Below are 19,971 nucleotides of genomic sequence, written 5' to 3'. Positions count from 1 at the left end.
TAATGCATTCTAAACCTTAATTTAAATTATTAATAAATATTTTTTACACTATATGTTGAATATTTATCTCTTTCACATTTTTTTTTCTATTTATCATGCATTATTTTTTCTCTATGAAAAAGTCAATATTCTTATCATCTTTATATATTAATAGCAATTTATATAGTGGGTCTGGCCAAACGCGAAGACCCACCCGGACCTATTTGTGAACACGTTTGGGCGAGTCTATATTCGTCTCTTCGGGGTAGGTTTAATACAAGACTAAGTTTAGACCCGGTCCATTATCATCCTTTTATTGAAGTGTTGTCGTTCTTTAAATAAAATATATTTTATAATAATTGGTAATATATATACTATTTGAAAAAAAACTATTACATGTTTAGTTATGGAATCAATATAATATTTAACATTGCAACTAATAAAAAAAATTTGCAATATTTTCGAACAATATAACCCCCGAGTTTCAATATTTTTATCATTTATGGTCATCATTATTTTATATCTACATTAACAGTTTAGAATAAGACATTATCAATAACTTATGTAAGTTTATAAATATAGTATTTAATGTAGTTTTGCCTTGTCACAATGTCGATATTAAAACATTTACAATTATTACAGTTAGTGTTTTCTATTGTTTTCTTGATTATTCTTAAGCAATTATGGTTTGTTTCGTATTTTGAATTCGTCTTATTTTCTAACTCGTGTATGTATGATTTAATCAAACAATATTATTTATTCTGTATTTGTTAATAAGTGAGATAAGTTAATTAAATTAAATATTTATTTTGTAATTTCTTATCTTTAGTGTTGATTATTTATTTTGTGACTATTGATTTATGAAAAACTAATGTAATATAGATAATGCATTCTAAACATTAATTTAAATTATTGCGCAATTATGTTTTCTTTTATATTTTGATTTTTTCTCTCTCAGTTTTTTTTCCATTTACCATCCGTTTTTTATTTCTCTGTGAAAGAATCAATTGTTAACTCGAGTTCCCATCATTTGGTTGATTAATATTGAGCAAGTATGATATGTTTGGTACCATGCATTTGTTTTATTTTCTTTCTTATGTATGTATGGTCTGAATCGATATGATTTATTATGTATTTGCTAATAAGTGAGATATGTTAATCAAATTAAATAAAATATTTATTTTGTAATGTTCTAATTTATGTGTTAATTACTATTTTTACGAGTATTGATTTATGTAATAATAATAATAATAATAATAATAATAATAATAATAATAATAATAATAATAATAATAATAATAATAATAATAATAATGTATTCTAAACCTTAATTTAAATTATTAATAAATATTTTCCTCTATATGTTGAATTTTTTTATCTATTTCACGATTTTTTTCCATGTATCATGCATTTTTTTTTCTCTATGAAAAAATCAATATTCTTATCATATTTATTAATAGCAATTTATATGATGGGTCTGGCCAAACGCGAAGACCCACGCGGACCTGTTTGTGAACACGTTTGGGCGAGTCTAAACTTGTCTCTCTTTCGCAGGTTTAATACAAGGCTAAGTTTAGAAACGATCAATTTTCATCCATTTATTGAAGTGTTGTCGTTCTTTACAATATTTTCGAACAATGTAACCCCCGAGTTTCAATAATTTTTTCATTTATGGTAATCATTATTTTATATCTACATTAACAGTTTAGAATAAGACATTATCAATAACTCATGTAAGATTATAAATATAGTATTTAATTTAGTTTTACCTTGTCACAATATTGATATTGAAACCTATGCAATCATTACAGCTAGTGTTTTCTATTTTTTTTTATTCTTGTGCAATTATGGTCTGTTTCTTATCATAACCTATGCAATCATTACAGCTAGTGTTTTCTATTTTTTTTTATTCTTGTGCAATTATGGTCTGTTTCTTATCATGAATTCGTCTTATTTTCTAACTCATTTATGTATGTTTTCAAGCAATATTTCTGACCGGCTGTACCGGTTTTCCGATTTTTGGGGTCGGACCGGACCGGTCCGGCGACCGGTTCCCGGTCGAACCGGCCGATCCGATCCGGTTCCAAAAACACTGTTTGTGACTATTGATTTATGGAAAACAAATGTAATATAGATAATGCATTCTAAACCTTAATTTAAATTATTGCACAATTATTTTTTCATTTTATATTTTGAAATTTTCTCTCTCACTTTTTTTTCATTTACCATCCGTTTTTTATTTCTCTATTAAAGAATCAATATACACATATCATCTTAATAGATTTTTTGTGATGATGTCTTTTTTTATCAATCATTTACATTTTACTATCGTTATTATTTTATTTTTTCGTTGGACATACTTTTTTTATTACTAAAAATTTTTAGTTACAAGAGTAACAATAATTTCATCGTTCCCAACTACATTCTGGTATGTATCGTCTTTTATTACTTGTATGTCAATATCGTTAATGATTGATGTAATTGTTGGACATCCTCTTTTCTTTTTAATTTATTGTTTTTCAAAATTTAATTATCTCATTTTGCTTATAATGTTTTCGTTGCCGAAATTTTTGATTGAATTTTCAATGTCATTAGTTAAAAACGTTTACATTTCATCTTTTATTTCAACCGTTTTTTCTATTTTGAGAGTAAATGCATATTCTTATTTATTTTGGTGTATTTAATATTCCTTCATTAATTGTAAGACTATCTCATAATTTTTTTAATGGTTTTAGCTTTTATGAGGAGAAAAATTAGTTAACTTTTTTTAATTTCAACTTTTGTATATGTGATATGTGTGTGTTGGTGTATTTTTTATTTATTATTTTAGATTAAAACATGACTCTACTTGAATTGATTTATTTCAACATGAGTGTGTAATTTAATTAACATATATATATATATATATATATTATTGCTTTAAAAATCTAATATTTTTATATTTAAATATGAACTCATCATATAATTATTTATCTCAATAGGTTTTTACACAAATTAAAATATATAAGATTTTTTTTAAAAATACGTTCATCCAGTCTACAAACAAATAAAAATAAAATATCTGGTGTTTTAATCTCTTAGTATTTAATTAAGATTTTTGTTGAAGTTTTTTAAAAATATTTGTGTAAAAATATATTCACTTTATCTACAAAAAATAGAAAATAAAGTATTTTGGTATTTCAATTTTTTTGAAAACTAAGTCCTTATTATCTAATATGTACACACTTTGTCAATTTTGATCTTATCATTATCTACAAGAAAATAAAAAATAAAGTATTTTGGTATTTTAATTTTTTTGAAAACTTAATCCTTATCTAATATGTACACACTTTGTCAATTTTAACCTTATCATAATAATCAATTTTACATATAATATAAATATTGATTTACGTTTATGCCCTAACTAAAATGTTGTTTTTACTTTCATAACCCTATATATTTTTAGGAAAAATTGCATATATTACCCTTGTGAAATCCCGGGTTTGCTGATAACCCCCTATGAAAGTTTTTTAAGCTAATAACCCCCTGTGATTCTAGATATGTATCATGCACACCCTTTTCAACTAAAAATGACGAAAAAATAACGAAAATACACCTGTTTAAAAAATGAAAATATTAATATAAAATTATTATATATAAGTTTCATAGTTATTTAACTAAAATTTGATTATTTTATTCAATTAAATATAAAATTATAAAAAAAAATTAACTTAATCATTTTTTTAAGTAGGGGTATTTTCGTCACTTTTTTGCTGCAAAGGTTTGCTTGCTACATATCTAGAATCACAGGGGGTTATTATCTTAAAACAATTTTATAGGGGGTTATCAGCAAACTCGGGATTTCACAAGGGTAATATATGCAATTTCTCCATATTTTTATATGGTTTTGCTTATAGTGTAAATAAAAGGGCAAAGTTGTTATTTCACAATTGTAAAACTTTGACCTTTTATTCACACTTTTAAATAGGTATAGATATAGATATAATATAATATAATTTGTGTGAGAAGTTCTCATTGTAAATATTGGAGAAAAATAATTTGTAATTATTATAATGTAGTTAATTTTTATTCATTGTAATTTTAAAATGTTCATAAATAAAAAATGTTTGATTGATTAAGATTATTTATAGTTAGAGCTGTCAAAGTGGGTTGAGCCCACCTCGCCCGGCTATATGGGCGTGTTGGGTTGACAAATTTCCAACATGCCTAAATAGTGGGCCGCCCCGCCCCGCCCAGCCAAGTTGTGGGTTGTGATGGGTTTCAGGTCAACCCGCCCTAACCCGCCAAATATAACTAAAAATTGGCGGGTTGGCCTGCCCCGCACCGCCAAATAGACGGATTGGGTTGATATTTTCCCAACGCGCATAAATGGTGGGCCGCCCTGCCCTGCCAATCAACGGGTTTTAGTGGGTTGCGGGTTGGCCCGTCCTGCCGGTTCGTTTTGACAACTCTATTCACAGCGGGATCGAAAAAAAAAAACGATATTCAACATACCACAACACCTTTAGAAAATGAAGATGTGATACATTGACAAACCTATAAATAATTTTACAGAAATATTTAAAATAAAATTCATTTAAATAATTTTTTTCAATATATATGTATGAACATATTATATATAAAAAAATCAATCATAACAAGAAAATTAGTTTAATACCTTATAACAATGAAGATCACGTCACCAAAAACAAAAAAAAAGAAATAGTCAACGGAATAACCGAAAACCAAAATAAATAAGGGATGAGAGAATCATGCATATTGATCAAGAAAGTACGACAATTGAGATTAAATATAATAATAAGAAAATATTTGTGTTCGCTAGAAGAAGAAGAAAAATAACAAATAAAATTATAAAATTATACAACGCATAGTAAAATACTTAAAATTTAAAAGAACAAAGGTGAAAGCTTGCAAGAACTTTTTTTAAGTTGGACTCGTACAAGTTACTAATATGAATTTAGAAAACATGTAATTATCATTTTTAATGTATACTAAGATAATTGTAAAACGTCTTTCAAAAAAAAAAAAAGATAATTGTAAAACGAGATAGTGGGATGATCTGACCCGCAACCTGTCTCAACCCATCATTTGGTGGTACAAGTTGACCCACTATTTGGAAACACACTTATTGGCGAGACGAGCCAACCCGACAAGCTAGTAAAATTTTTATTTATATTATATTAGACGGGTCAGGGCTGGTCAACCAGCCCGCAATTTTCCTATTTGGTGAAGCGGGGCACCCTTTTGATAGCTATAAATATTTCATGATTTACTTAGCTCAAGACATGTTAGTCGATTTAGGAGTGATCACGGTTCGATTTGAGTAATTTTTCCCCTTAAATCCAAACCAAATTTCCATGTGTATGGTTCTGTTTGAAATATTTTTGTAAGTTGCAGGTTTTAATTAAAATTTAATGCATGATTTCGATCAGTTTTCAGCAATTACCGTTTTTTTAAAAATAAATAAACAATTAAAAACAAAGAAGTGATATATTCAATCTTCAAACATAAAAAAATCAATATAAATAATTAATTAGTAAACACAATACATATTAATTTTATTATAAGAATAATATAATATAATGTACTATAATAAATAAAATTGTCAAAAGTTGATGTCTAAGAAAACATAGTATGACGCTGAGTGTAATGGTCAAGAAATAAGTACAAACTACGGATATCAAGGATGATATGGTGGAAGATTCAAAAAATAAGGAATTGATTAGAATGATTTTATTTAGTTTTCTTATTTAATAATGCATGCATTCTAGCCATTAATAGGGGGATTACGCTATATTTTTTTGCTAGAGAAATTAATTGTCGTCCTTGTATTTAAATGACTATTTTTGCAAGAAATAAAATCATCCAGAATTCTAAACCATAAAGTAAATGTGAGATCGCAAGGTTCTCTCAAAACGAGCCTCGAATGTAACACCCGATATTTTTAAATACGTAAATCTGCATGCATAATTAGGAATTTAATTATTTAAATTTTAGATTTATGGGTTAAATAATTATGTGAATTATTTGTGCATGATTTAATTTATTTTTAAGCATTTAACCCATAATTAGTGATTTTTATGATTTTTAGTATTTAATTGTTTTTGATCGCGTAGACGGGACCGTGGACGGACGAGATGACAACTTTCTATCCAAATTATTTTATGAGTCTTTTTAGAGCCCAAAAATATTATTTTGAGTTTTATTTCCTCAATATTTTTAGTATTTAATTTTATATAATTTTAGGAGTCCATTTTTTATCCAAATTTAGCCATTTTAATGACTTTTAATTATTTTTAAAATTCCCGAACAGTTTCTTGGGTTTGGCAGGATATTATAGGAAGTTCATCAAGAGTTTCTCCTCTATTGAAGTACCCTTGACTTCCTTAACCAAGAAGAATGCGAAGTTTATCTGGAGTTCAGACTGTCAGAGGAGCTTCGATCAACTGAAGGAAGCACTCACTACTGCACCGGTGTTAGCGGTGACAGTACCACATGAGGAGTTAGTGGTGTACACCGACGCGTCTAAGCTGGGTTTAGGCGCAGTACTTATGCAGTGTGGCAAGGTTATTGCGTATGCGTCGAGGTAGCTGAAGGTTCATGAGCAGAATTACCCGACGCATGACTTGGAGTTAGCAGCAGTGGTTTTCGCTTTGAAAATCTGGAGGCACTATCTGTATGGCGAGAAGTGCAAGATTTTCACAGACCACAAGAGTCTCAAGTACTTCTTCACACAGAAGGAGTTGAACATGAGACAGCGCCGATGGTTGGAGTTGGTGGAAGATTATGACTGTGACATTAGCTACCATCCGGGTAAAGCTAATGTAGTAGCAAATGCTTTGAGTCGGAAGTCGTCAGTGGTCTCATGTTTGACCGTACAGTTACCACTACAGAGCGAGATTCAGAGATTTGACTTGGAGTGTTATCCGAGTGGTCATGCACCGAGCTTGTCAGTGTTGACGGTGCAGCCAGTTCTGCGAGATCGGATCAGGGATGGACATTCTACTGATGAGGAGTTGCAGCGATGGAGACAGAGAGATGAGGCTAGGGGTAACCTCTTATATACAGTGGTGGATGGTATCGTTCAGTACCGTGGTAGGATGTGGGTACTGAACGTCGATCAGTTGAGAGCTGAGATTTTAGCAGAGGCTCACACATCTCCGTACTCCATTCACCCCGGAAGTACGAAGATGTACAAAGATTTGCAGCTATTGTATTGGTGGCCCGGGATGAAGAGTGACATCGGGAGAGTGGTGTCAGATTGCTTGACTTGTCAGCAAGTCAAGGCAGAGCATCAGCGTCCAGCAGGACTTCTTAGACCTCTTCCTATTCCGGAATGAAAATGGGAGAATATTACGATGGACTTTGTGGTTGGCTTACCGAGGAGTGCCAGAGGTTGCACAGCGATTTGGGTGATTGTGGATAGACTCACCAAGTCAGCTCATTTCTTGCCGGTGAGGACTACCTACTCATTGACACAGTATGCAGAGCTTTACATCAAGGAGATTGTTAGACTGCATGGCATACCAGTGTCGATTGTGTCAGACAGAGATCCGAGATTCACATTTGCGTTTTGGAAGAGTCTGCACACAGCATTGGGGACTAGACTTTTGTTCAGCACAACATTCCATCCCCAGACAGATGGCCAGTCTGAGAGAGTGATCCAGGTTCTCGAGGATCTTCTGAGAGCTTGTGTCATCGATTTTCAGGGCTCGTGGGAGACTAGACTGCCATTAGTGGAGTTTACCTATAACAACAGTTTTCAGTCGTCTATAGGTATGGCTCCTTATGCAGCATTGTATGGGAGGAGATGCAGATCTCCTGTGCATTGTGATGAGGTTGGTGAGCGGATTTTACTGGGTCCTGAGATTGTGCAGCAGACAGCTGACATTGTGACTCAGATTCGAGATCGGATGAGGACTGCTCAGAGTCGTCAGAAGAGTTATGCAGATACCAGACGACGAGATTTGGAGTTCGCTGTAGGTGATCACGTATTCCTGAAGGTGTCACCTATGAAGGGAGTAGTGCGTTTTGGCCGAAGAGGCAAGCTTAATCCGAGGTATATAGGGCCATTCGAGATCTTGGAGAGAGTGGCACGTTGGCCTACCGTTTAGCTCTACCACCAGGGCTAGCGGCAGTGCACAACGTTTTCCATGTATCCATGCTTCGGAGATATGTCTCTAACCCGTCGCATGTGTTGGATTTCGAGCCCTTGCAGTTGCCATCAGATCTAGTGTATGAGGAGAGGCCAGTGCGGATCTTGGCTAGGGAGAAGCGGAGGCTTAGGACGCGGGTCATACCGATGGTCAGAGTCCAGTGGCTGAATCACTCAGAGGAGGAAGCTACTTGGGAGACCGAGGCAGACATGAGGACTCGCTACCCGGAGTTGTTCGGGTAAGTACTTTAATTTCGAGGACGAAATTCAATTTAAGGGGAGGAGAATTGTAACACCCGGTATTTTTAAATACGTAAATCTGCATGCATAATTAGAGAATTTAATTTTTTAAATTTTAGATTTATGGGTTAAATAATTATGTGAATTATTTGTGCATGATTTACTTTATTTTTAAGCATTTAACCCATAATTAGTGATTTTTATGATTTTAGTATTTAATTGTTTTTGATCGCGTAGACGGGACCGTGGACGGACGAGATGACAACTTTTTATCCAAATTATTTTATGAGTCTTTTTAGAGCCCAAAAATATTATTTTGAGTTTTATTTCCTCAATATTTTTAGTATTTAATTTTATATAATTTTAGGAGTCCATTTTTTTAATCCAAATTTAGCCATTTTAATGACTTTTAATTATTTTTAAAATTCCCTTAAATTGTAATTTCGGGATTTTTATATTTTTAATTTAATTTATCAAATTTTAACTTTTATTTGGAGTTTTAAAATTTTATATTTTACATTTAAAACTTTTAATTATCCTAAAACCTATTTTAATTAAATTAAAAACTTAAACCTAAACCTAAACCTATCCTACCCAAACCCTTCAACCGATCACTTAGCCGCCTCCATCAGTTCTCACCCCCATCTCCATTGTGTTCTTCGAGTTCTTCAGCCTCCATAGCTCGATTTTGAAGCTTCCAAGTCGATTGTCATCGCCCCGTCGTCCCGGAATCATTCTACGCACTCCTTTCTCTTCAAACTACGGTGCAAGGCATGATTCTTTTTATTTTAACGTACTATATCAGTGTTTATACGTGTGTGTGTGCGTGAGCATCATTCTCCTTCAACGAATTTTCAGAAAACAATTAGTTATGTGGTTTGAAGTTTGTGTATTCCTTGTTATTCATCTCATGTTTTTGTCATGCTTGGATTGAGTCTAGCTGCTGGTCGGGTCTAGGAGGTTGTGTAGAAGGGGTCTAGGCTAGATTGACTCGAGTGGTTCGAGCCAAACGAGCCTAGAACCAAGGTTGGAGCAGTTCGGCCGAGAGGGGTGCGCAGGTAGGGTTTTGGAAGAGGGACTCGGGTTCGTAGGGCTGGGTGCATGGGGCTCGAGCCAGGGTATGGTTCGAACCGGCAGGACCCTGGGAAGGTCCTTCCGGCGGCGCTCCGGTCGGTCGTGGCCGGAGCGGGGCGGCAGCAGGCTATGAAGGCCTGCTGCCCGTGCGGCGCAGCAAGGGAAGCGGGTTGGGGTTTTGGCTACGGGTTTAGGGTTTCAGGGGGGGTTCCGGGTCGGGTCGTGGGTTCGAGTCGGGTCTGGTAGTAAGTGGGTTAAGTTAGTTGGGTCCGGGTCCGGGTTAAGTTAGTTGGACTCGGGTATTTTTATTTTTAAGTTTTTAGTTTAATTAAGGGTTTAATGGGCCTAATTAAATCTCAAAATTTAATTGGGCTCCATTTAATTATTTTGGGTTGAACTTAATTATTTGGGCTTAATTAATTTAATTAAGTGAGCCCACTAATTTTTATGGGCTTTAGGGCCCATGAAAGTTATTGGGCCAGTCTTTGGGCTTTTGGGCCCATTGGGCCAGATTAAGTTGTTATTGGGCCTAGAATGTTTTAATGGGCTTTAATTATTTAATTGGGCTTAGAATAATTTTTATTGGGCTTAAGTATGTTATTGGTCCAGTCTCAGTGTTAATGGGCCAGATTTAAGTAAATGGGCTTGAGTGTTAGGGCCAGCAGTTCAGTACAATCCATGAGAAATTTGCATGTGTCCTGAATATATATTTAATTATTTTTATTCATGGAAGTTATTTTTAATATTTATATGTTAGTATGAAATTAAATTAAATATATATGAAGGACACACATTTTATTTAAGTCCATGCATTCATGAAATAATTTTTATGCATAATTTAATGTTTAAGGTTGAGCAAAAGAAAATATTTTATGTTGGAAGTTGAAGTAGTGTGACAATTTAAGGGGGACTCGTCCTCATATGTGAACTATTGAAGGGCAGTTTACTGCCAATTTAAGAGGTGATTCGTCACCGCCACGTACGTTGGTTTCCACGCTGATCAGTATTTGATGTATGATTTAAGGTTACACTATGGATACAACCATGCGATGTTAGAAAATAATTTGCTCAACAATGTTTATGTATTATGTATGATTATGTTATTTAAGTTAATTTAAGTTATGTTATGTCATGATATTATTTTAAGCATGCTCATTCATGTATATGTTATGTATTAGTATTAAAGTGATTTAAATTATTTTAAATCCTTGTTATGTTAGCATGTTGGGCCTCTAGGCTCACTACACTGATATGGTGCAGGTGAGTACGTAGAGGACGTAATACCCACCGGAGGCGAGGACGTATGAGCAGACTGGCAGTGATCCCCGTGATCGTTGTCTGAGTCTTTATGCATGTCTCGAATTTTTAGCATGTTACATTTTAATTATTTTCAGTGGTTGTGGTTTGAAATATTTTATTTAAATATTTTCAGTGCATGAAAACTTTAATCATTTTATTTATGCAGTATTTTAATTCACTATTTGACTCAGATATTTATTTTATTAAAGAATGCATTTTATTTGAGTTATTTATTTATTTATTTATTTATTTATTTTTAAATCTTTTTATTCTGTGCATATATGTATGGGCATATATGTACATATTTTATTTAGTAAGTATAAAAAAAAAAAAAAAAAAATTTTCCGCATATTTATTTATTAATTATAGAGTTAGGGTCGTTTCATCGAAACCTTATCCAAATTACATTGATAATCCCATAACATGTTCCAAACCTGTGACCATAACAAGTTGGTACCAGAGGCAGTAAACAGTGAGGATGTCTCATCAAAAGTACCTCAAAATTTGAAGCTAGATTTTCCCCGATACAATAGCCAATCAAACCTGATGAGAGATCTTAGTCATTGTGAAAAGTATTTTCGACACCAACACGGACCGGAAAAAGACAAGGAATCCTTGAAATAATCCTACACCAACATTTGTTCTTGAAGTGGTGGAGAATTTTTAAGAATAACAAGAGAGCATCAACAATTTGGAAGAACCTGGAATACCTTTTTTTCGTGTTTGAGGACAAACACGATTTTCAAAGAGAGGCAGATGTAATGGTCAAGAATTAAGTACAAACTACGGATATCAAAGATGATATGGTGCAAGATTCAGAAAATAAGGAATTGATTAGAATGATTTTATTTAGTTTCATTATTTAATAATGCATGTATAATTTTCTCATACAATTTCCAAGCGCTAAATAATCCAAATAAATAAACACTTTGATAGGTTTCCTTGGATACCAAATTTTGTTCACTGACATGTAAGTTTTCAAGTATATATTTTTGAGCAACAAAGAAGTAAGATCGCGGGAAGAGATGGGTTTCATCGCGAGGAAATTAGCAAGCACAGCAGCTTATTTCTTGCAAGAATCCAAACAAACCGTAACCCGATTCCTCCAAAACCTAAAAAGCACCAAATAAATTTCCCAAACCAATCTCTGTATACAATGAAGGAGCGGCATCATCATCAATAAGAAATGGAACTACAGCTGGTGTTTGTTCTTCCTGAGATTTTGAGGCATTCTTTGCCGCCAAATATGTTCCAATCTTGGCTGGAGAATTCGAGTTCTTCTTCCTTCTCCACAGCCTCGAAATGGGCCCTGCGATCGGACACGAAAAGCGGCAGGGTTTCAATTGTGTCCGCTGACCCTTTTAACCCTCTCAGGGCTTTCTCTTTCCCATGTCACGTTTGCTACTAAAAGGTTTGATCTTTATTCTGATTTGTAGTTTTTTTTTCTCTATTTTGAATTTCTATGTATTTTAGTGATTTTGGTTTGTGTCAAACAGTGGAAGTGTGCTCAGTGCTTTGTTTGATGAAGTATTGCGTTACTTTCGACCTAAGATGAAACTGATTCAGGTGGCAGCTGCCTAGATTGGGAAGCTCGGTTTTACCATCAACAGCTAATGACTTAAGACATGACAAATTAGCTGGATATGTGAAAATATGTGGAGTTTTGAAGGTTCCTAATCCATGGTTGGAGTCATTCCCATTGGATTATAATTTGATGAGGGCCTGTAATCACGGTTACAGTTAGCTGGATATGTGAACATATGTTGCATAATAACAAGTTTTGTGACTAATTGTGAGTTATGTTGCCTATATATTCACGATATCCGTGTTCTTGCTGCCTTACAACCTAGTGCTTCCAAAGTTCGACACTCCCCCTCGTCTTGTGGCCCTATGGGTGATAAATTTTACCAGTAAATTGTCACTAGCTCCACTAGAGATCTCATACTCTTACTTTTCCCATATCTCCAGTTAAATTTTGGTTGTACAATAATTACTACATGTAGGTTTTATTTGGTAAATTAGCTTTCATTCAGGACAGATAAAAGTACTTGGTTTGATGGATTCAGTTGAACTGGAAGTTCAAGGAATTATATCATGACGTCAAGAATTGGATAACATTGATAGGGCTCACGAGTCATATCTGCTGATCAGGTCCCGGTGGTGTTTGTAAGCTTTTGAGGCCTAATCCAACAAAGATGCATTCTGTACTGAGAAAGAAAGATTTATTGTTCAGCTTCATGGAAACGCCGAATTAAAAGACACCAACAACATTGGTTTGATAATTTACGTTAAAGAGAAATTGCTTTGAACATTAGCCACTCAATTCTTCACCATGACCATGATTTCAGCTCTTTTAGCTACATTTCAACCCCAAGATCCTAATTCTTTGTATTTCTCCCAATCTTCGTTATGTTAAAGTGTATACTACCTAAAGATCTTTCGCAAAACATGTTTGACATTTAAATATATGATAGAACTTGGTGTAATTCAAGATGTTGAAGTTGGTAATGTTAATGAAATTCAGATCTTGTTCTGCAAGCCATGACAATACCGCTTTTGAAAATTACTAGAACGATAATCTCCAACAAATAGAATTATTAGTGATGGTAATGCCATAATGAATTAGTTTTATGCTATCTACGTTTTCGCTTTACATTGTGTTCTAGACGAGTAAGCAATATGTTGGTATTACTCTTGTGTTTTCGTGAAGCATTAATTGCCTTGCTGCATTCTTACTCGGTCAATGAAAGATCCTTTGTGCATGAAACAATTGTGATTGCTGCATTATCACTCAAATTTTTTTATTTTTATTTTTCAATCTAGATTGTTGTGTGTATTCCATATATTCTTACCACATTTCTATATAAAGATTAATTTGTTTTAATTTGTCAAAATCACTCCAATAAAGAAACAAAGCTACAGCTTTTTCCTTATCCTCAAATCACAAATATGTGATTTGATTTTTGAGATGTAACATTTACTCCTTGTTTTACCATGTGTGTCGATGACAGACATGGTTTATCATCTTAATACACGTAATAAAATATCAGAATGTTGTATGAACTAAGAAACCTGAACTTGGTCTATTTAATGTTCAAGCAACGAAGGGGTACAACGTGTGGAAGAATATGGAGGCTGGTCGCTCAACAATGAAGTAACCCTTCTTCCTTTTCATTAGTAATCAAATTTTATGAATTATGCACATTTTTCACTTTGGAATTAATTACATTGCCATTGAACTATTATAATTGCTTATATATCTGTCGTCTAGTACTTTTGCCGTGTTTTTCTCGCGGTCTTGAATTATTCTTGATGAATATGATAACAGGGATTTATTTATTGAGGATATAGTATTTTTTTTATTTCATTTCATAATTCAATAATCTAATCGAAATTTTGATCTAAGAATTCTTTTTGTTTGCCCTATCCCCTCAAACATAGTGACCCGGCCTTCATGAACAATTTTTCGTTTTAAATGGTGTCAACATAATAAATTTTTTTTATTAGATATGAACTTAGCCCAAAGATTGTTGTTGTGCATCTTATCCTTGCCATGCTGCCTTAGCAGAACTGTCTCATTTTTGTTGCCAACGGAGGCCTTCAAATTCTGAAGAAATATAGGGGTTTTGGGGAGATGGTTTATGTAAATAGACTTCATTTTGTTAATGTATTGATTAATTTTATATGAAGATATAATTGTCAAAATATGGTTCATTACTTAGGCTCCACTTGTGGGTCACTTTGGTTGGGCTATGGGATTTAATTCTTTTCTTAAAACATTACATGTAGGAGAGATCTTTTTTCCACTGGGATAAAATGTTACCGGCTAGAGATATTGTAAATATGAACTATAGGTTGAGTTAGCAAGAAGGCTTGAAGGGCTGGTTAGTATTTCCATTGGAGATAGATCTTTTGTCATAATGTAATTAACTGTTTGCTTTTATTTTTGTGTTGATTTAAACTGAATTGAGTAATTAAATCTCATACAATGTTAATTTTAATGATTAAATAACATGAGTGATAGTCCACGAGACGAAATTAAATTTAGATGCTCGAAAATTACGATGAGAGAATATCAGTATACCACCTCACATCCAAGTAGTTGGTGTCAAATTACTTGAATATTACTGGGTGAATACATTGAGTATGATGGCGTCAAAGATTGCCAAAATCTAGAAAGGGTAGCAATTGCATTAAATACTCGAAAACGCTGTAATGAAATAGGCAAAAAAGTGTTTATGGATTTACCGGTTATTGGTTGTATGGTTGCTTTGCGGTTCATGTGGACACGTTGTAGATAGACTAGCATTCAAGTCGGGGCGCGACACTAGGTTTTTGCCTATAAATTATACAAGCCCCGTTAGGGTTCTTACGCTCTTTTACAGCCACCATTCTCAACTCAACTTTTGTCCTGCAAGAATTCCTTTCCACCCTCTCTAAACAATCCGGTTTTGTTTATCATTTTTTTTCTGTCTTAGAACCAATAGAGGTATTGAGATTGATGGCTTTCAATGGATCTGGATGCTCAAGGTCTACATCTGGAACAGCTGAGTGTGGGCTAAAGAAAACGCCATGGACTCCAGAAGAGGATGACATCCTAAAGGAGTATGTAAAAGTTCATGGTGAGGGAAATTGGGGCTCAATTCAAGAGATAACTGGACTAAATAAATCAGGGAAGAGCTGTAGGAACAGATGGGCCAATTATTTGAGGCCTAATCTGAAGAAAGGTGCATTTTCTGCAGAGGAAGAAAACCTTATTCTTGAGCTTCATGGGAAGCATGGAAACAAATGGGCTTATATCGCTTCTCAAGTTATTAATTTGGCTTGGTTGTTTATTTATTTATTTTGTGGTTATTTTTTCATTATCGATGTACCAAAGGGTTCAACATTCTAATTTATTCTCTTGTATATAGCTTCATGGTAGAACAGACAACGAGGTTAAGAATTACTGGAACATGAGACGAAAGAAATGCCAACGTGAAGGTTTGGCAATTCACCGTCGAGAAATGCATCAAGTTAATCAGCCCCCCAGTTCTTCTCCATCACAAACATTTTTATCACATTTCGCTTCATTTCAGCCCCAAGCTCCAAAACATTTATGTTTCTCGGGTTCGAGGGTATCACTGTCACCAAATGATTCTATAGCACCGAACATGCTTGATAAATCATGTTCTGCTAATCATTTGTTGGTTGCTCGAGACAGCAATGCTGGTATGGCCTTCTCATTGGTGGCTTCAAATGCCTTGAATGAATTACTTTCTTCACCCGCTTTATTACAGTGCCTTCTGTCAATCTGATCATTCCAAATTTTCTCAATTTTGGCTTCAATCCAGGTCCGATCGAGGTAGTTTTAGGCCTTCCATCGATGCAATCACCATGGATGGTCACATCAACTCGTGAACCCTTTTCAAGTGATAATGTGATTGCCACCCCGAGTAATGGTGCTGGGGATTTTGAGGCGATGAAATCAGAAATTATGATAGGTAATACAATGACTTACTGATATTTAATCTGTATTTATTATCGTTATCGTTATGAAGTGACTTAAGACCAATTAGAGTTTTTGTCCATCTTGTGTTGCAATAGATGTTCACCTTCCATACCTTAATATATATTTTTAATTTGTTCGCAGGGCCGGAGAACCAGAATTCCCAGGACGGCTTCAGATTTATCGACGAAGAGCTCATGAAACTTCTTGACTTCTCATTATCAGCGCCCCTTCCTGAATGGGATGATTTGGATCCCCGCCCTTTCTGATTCATCGTGCTATTCTTTGAGATTTCTTTCTTTCGTTTTGGCATTTGTATGCGTAAACATGGGGCATTTTGTCTGCTTAACCCGAACTTTTTTTATGTAGTTTCTTGTAATTTATATATCATGTTTATCAAGAATTGTATATTATATTACCAACTAAATTTGAGTTTGAAAAAAATGCATTTTAAACAAGTATGCTGATGAAGAATAAGAGATGACATGCTGATGAAGAATAAGAGATGACATGTATTAGTGCCATTTAGGGGTGCAAACGAATCGAATCGAGCCGAATAATGTTAAAATTTTAAGGTTCGAATTCGGCTCGATATAAGTATATTCGAGTTCGATTCGAATCTCGATAATTTCAAATATTTTGGCTCGAACTCGGCTTGAAATGAAGTTCGAGTTTGGTTCGAAATATTCGAACCTATTCGTAACTATTGCTCGGATATTATGGTTCGAAAAGCTCGAAATGTTCGAAAAAGTTCAAAATGTATATATATTTATTATGTAATTATATTATATTAAATATTAAGGCTCGCGAACTATTCACGAACTATCGAACAAAATAATTTGGCTCGAGTTCGGCTCGAAAAAATTTTTGATCAACATCTTCGAATTCGGCTCGAGTTCGATAAGTTCGAATACGAATTAAATATTTATCGAGTTGACTCGAAAAACTTATTAACAAGTTTGATTCGTTTACACCCCTAGTGCATTCATGTGGCTAAACAAATATTTAGTTTGGAAGGTAAAAAAACTTAATATTGATTTTGTTTGTTTGTTTGTTTTTTTTTTCAATTTGATTTTGAGGAAAATAAAATTTAATGTAAGATTTCGAAATGCAATAAACATTAGTTTTTTTATTTCCACTATCTATCTAGGTACACTTCTCCTTTGATATTGTTGATGGATTTGTGTCTTCAGCCTTCAACTTTGGAACATAATTCTTTCAATGACATTTTTCCATATATTACGTGAAATTGGCTTTACTTGGTAAGAATTGTATATTATATTACCAACTAAATTTGAGTTTGAAAAAAAATGCATTTTAAACAATATGTTGATGAAGAATAAGAGATGGCATGTATTGGTGCCATTCATGTGGCTAAACAAGTATTTAGTTTTGGAAGGTCAAAAAAACTTAATATTGATTTTGTTTTTTGTTTTTTTTTTTCCAATTTGATTTTGAGGAAAATAAAATTTAATATAAGAATCCGAAATGCAATAAACATTAAATTTTTATTTCCACCATCTATCTAGGGTTTAGAGTTTAGGGTTTAGATTTACTTGTGTATTTTTTTGTCCTGGTTCACTAATATGTGAAATCCAATTAATAATTACTAATTACACAATTTGATAATTTAATAATAGCGATATATAGATAATATTATATAATTATTTATAAAAAAATTTCAAAAAAAGAGAATTAGATTTCCCAAATTTATAATATAGTCAGCGCCGCCACATGAAATATGAAACCCAAACAATTTATGAGATTTTTTGCTATAAATATCGATGGTTTTTGTGGTTAGAAATTCACATCAAATAAATTTATGTTCATTAATAAGAGAGAGCGAAATAAACAAGATGGCGGAGACTCAAGAGTCCGCAGAGCTGCCGCCGTGGAGGCTGACAAAATGGTCTGCAACACAAACAAAATAAATTTTATGTGTAATTTTTCTAAACATATGATTTTGTCTCTCCAATTATCAGGCAACCATAGCCATGATAAAATTGAGGTATGATCCCTTTTTCCGTTTTGTTATCATTTTTTTATTTGTTCACCAATTTTTCCATTTGAAACTATTAGAAGGACATGGCACAAGGTGGATCTGGAAGCTTCTCGGTTTCGATTGTATCACCATCACCATACGATACATTAGTACCGAACATGCTTGATAAATCATGTTCTGCTAATTATGTGAAGTGGTCGCGGAGGTGGATAAGCTACTAATTGTTTGATCTGAAGTGGTCGCAGAAGTAGATGAGCTACTAATTATTTGAGTTCCAATCTCGAAAAGGAAGCATTTTTTTTTTCGATGAAGAAAGACATTTTGCTTGTCGCTGGTTGCTCCAAACAGATCATTCTCGTTCTTTACCTTTTTTCCAGCCAGAGCTTATCAAGTGCATTGTCAATGCTTGTTGGCTCTAGATAATCCCTGCCTCGTCTTGGATTTACGAACCTTGTGGCTTCAGGGCTTCCTTTAGTCCAAGCGGCTCCAACTGGACTGATGATTTGCGGTCAGTTAGATATTAAATGTACCGGCACTCCTCCAAGGAACATTTAAAGTTGGAGATTTATCAACGGTGACAAAATCAGAAATTGTGTCTGGGAATAAATAACATTGATTGGCTGATGTCTTCTTTCGTTATCATATATTGGAATACCACGATGAAGAGACGGAGAAAGCTATTGGTTTAGCAATTTCTCTACGAGAAGTGCTCCAACAACATTTAGAAAGTTACTTAGCTTGGTAAACTAACGACGGCAACATTTAGAAAGTTTAAATAAATTGTGGCCCATTTGCGACACAAATTTTATATCGTCCCCATTTGCGACGCTTTTTTTACCATATGTAATCTTTGCGACGGATTTTAAAAACCATCGTGAAAATAGCAAGTGACGGATATTAAAAACCATCGCAAATTTCAAATAGTATATTTTTATTGATGTTGGGAAATTTTTAAGTTAAATTGTCGTGAAAATAGCAATGATTGTCGTCGTTTTTTTCTTGTTGTGTCAAATGTCTTAAATAATAATTTGTAATTATTATGAAAGTTAATTTTTATTTATTTTAAACTAAAAAATTTGACAAATAAAAAATGTTTGTGATGATGTCGAAATTTTACCTCGGGTTCGGTCTAGTAGAATGGATCCTCCCATTCCTTTATAGAGTAGGTCGGGTCGGATATCAATGAAATCTGCACAAGCAACAGCTAGGTCAAGGGGCGCCGAAAGTGTTTTCGGCGTGATCCCTCCGATGCCTAAGTCAATGTCTTGAAGGCAGATGGTATGATTAATGCGAAAACTGAGAGATATGAGTGCGTGAATGTAAAAATAAGAGTGAGCGTTGATGAATAATGAATAGTGAATAATGAATACTGAATACTGAATAATGAATAATGAATAGTGAATAGTGAATAATGAATAATGAATACTGAATAGTGCAACCATAACAATACCTGTATTTATAGAAAAAGAATAATAAGTTACCTAGTAGAATTATAACATGTCTTGGACTAGAACTCTTCATCCATTGGTCCCTTTGTAAGCTTATCTCTATCTCGTGAATATTTGAAAAGATCCGGGTTATCTCATATATATTAGAGTCCTACCTGAACTCGAAAAAGATGCATGCGGCCTATTAGGCCCAGCCCAAGTCGGCCCATAAAATACCAGCCCTGGTCATATCTGGTAGACCCATTATAAACGGGCTCAGGTTGAAATATTTTCTCGGGGTAACAAT

At 33.7% G+C, this 19,971-nt stretch overlaps 1 protein-coding gene across 5 annotated transcripts; it reads left to right on the top strand.

The window, feature by feature from the left end:
• The first annotated feature begins 11,261 nt into the window (after positions 1 to 11,261).
• Positions 11,262 to 16,643, top strand: LOC140880379 (transcription factor MYB34-like). 5 transcript variants are annotated; one of them, XM_073284754.1, is made up of 6 exons: positions 11,262 to 12,158; positions 13,847 to 13,901; positions 15,226 to 15,557; positions 15,661 to 15,958; positions 16,081 to 16,230; positions 16,380 to 16,643. In XM_073284754.1, the coding sequence occupies exons 3-6, from the start codon at positions 15,249 to 15,251 to the stop codon at positions 16,502 to 16,504; spliced, it is 882 nt and encodes a 293-aa protein (XP_073140855.1). In that variant the 5' UTR covers positions 11,262 to 12,158; positions 13,847 to 13,901; positions 15,226 to 15,248; the 3' UTR covers positions 16,505 to 16,643. The 5 variants fall into 5 exon arrangements, with proteins under 5 accessions (XP_073140855.1, XP_073140852.1, XP_073140851.1 ...); XM_073284751.1 differs by adding an exon at positions 12,244 to 12,539 and having other exon boundaries at positions 13,847 to 15,557; XM_073284750.1 differs by having other exon boundaries at positions 12,244 to 13,901.
• The last annotated feature ends 3,328 nt before the right edge of the window (positions 16,644 to 19,971 follow it).

Source organism: Henckelia pumila, chromosome 2 (genome assembly GCF_033568475.1).
Source record: "Henckelia pumila isolate YLH828 chromosome 2, ASM3356847v2, whole genome shotgun sequence".
NCBI lineage: Eukaryota > Viridiplantae > Streptophyta > Magnoliopsida > Lamiales > Gesneriaceae > Henckelia > Henckelia pumila.
The sequence above is the reverse complement of the archived record's forward strand: the minus strand, read 5'-3'. Positions and strand labels throughout refer to the sequence as shown.

Coding starts and splice junctions, on each gene's coding strand:
- LOC140880379 (XM_073284754.1), top strand. CDS start 15,249: ATGGCTTTCAATGGATCTGGATGCTCAAGGTCTACATCTGGAACAGCT. Junction 15,558..15,660: donor GGGCTTATATCGCTTCTCAA/GTTATTAATTTG, acceptor TCTTGTATATAG/CTTCATGGTAGAACAGACAA. Junction 15,959..16,080: donor TGCTCGAGACAGCAATGCTG/GTATGGCCTTCT, acceptor GCTTCAATCCAG/GTCCGATCGAGGTAGTTTTA.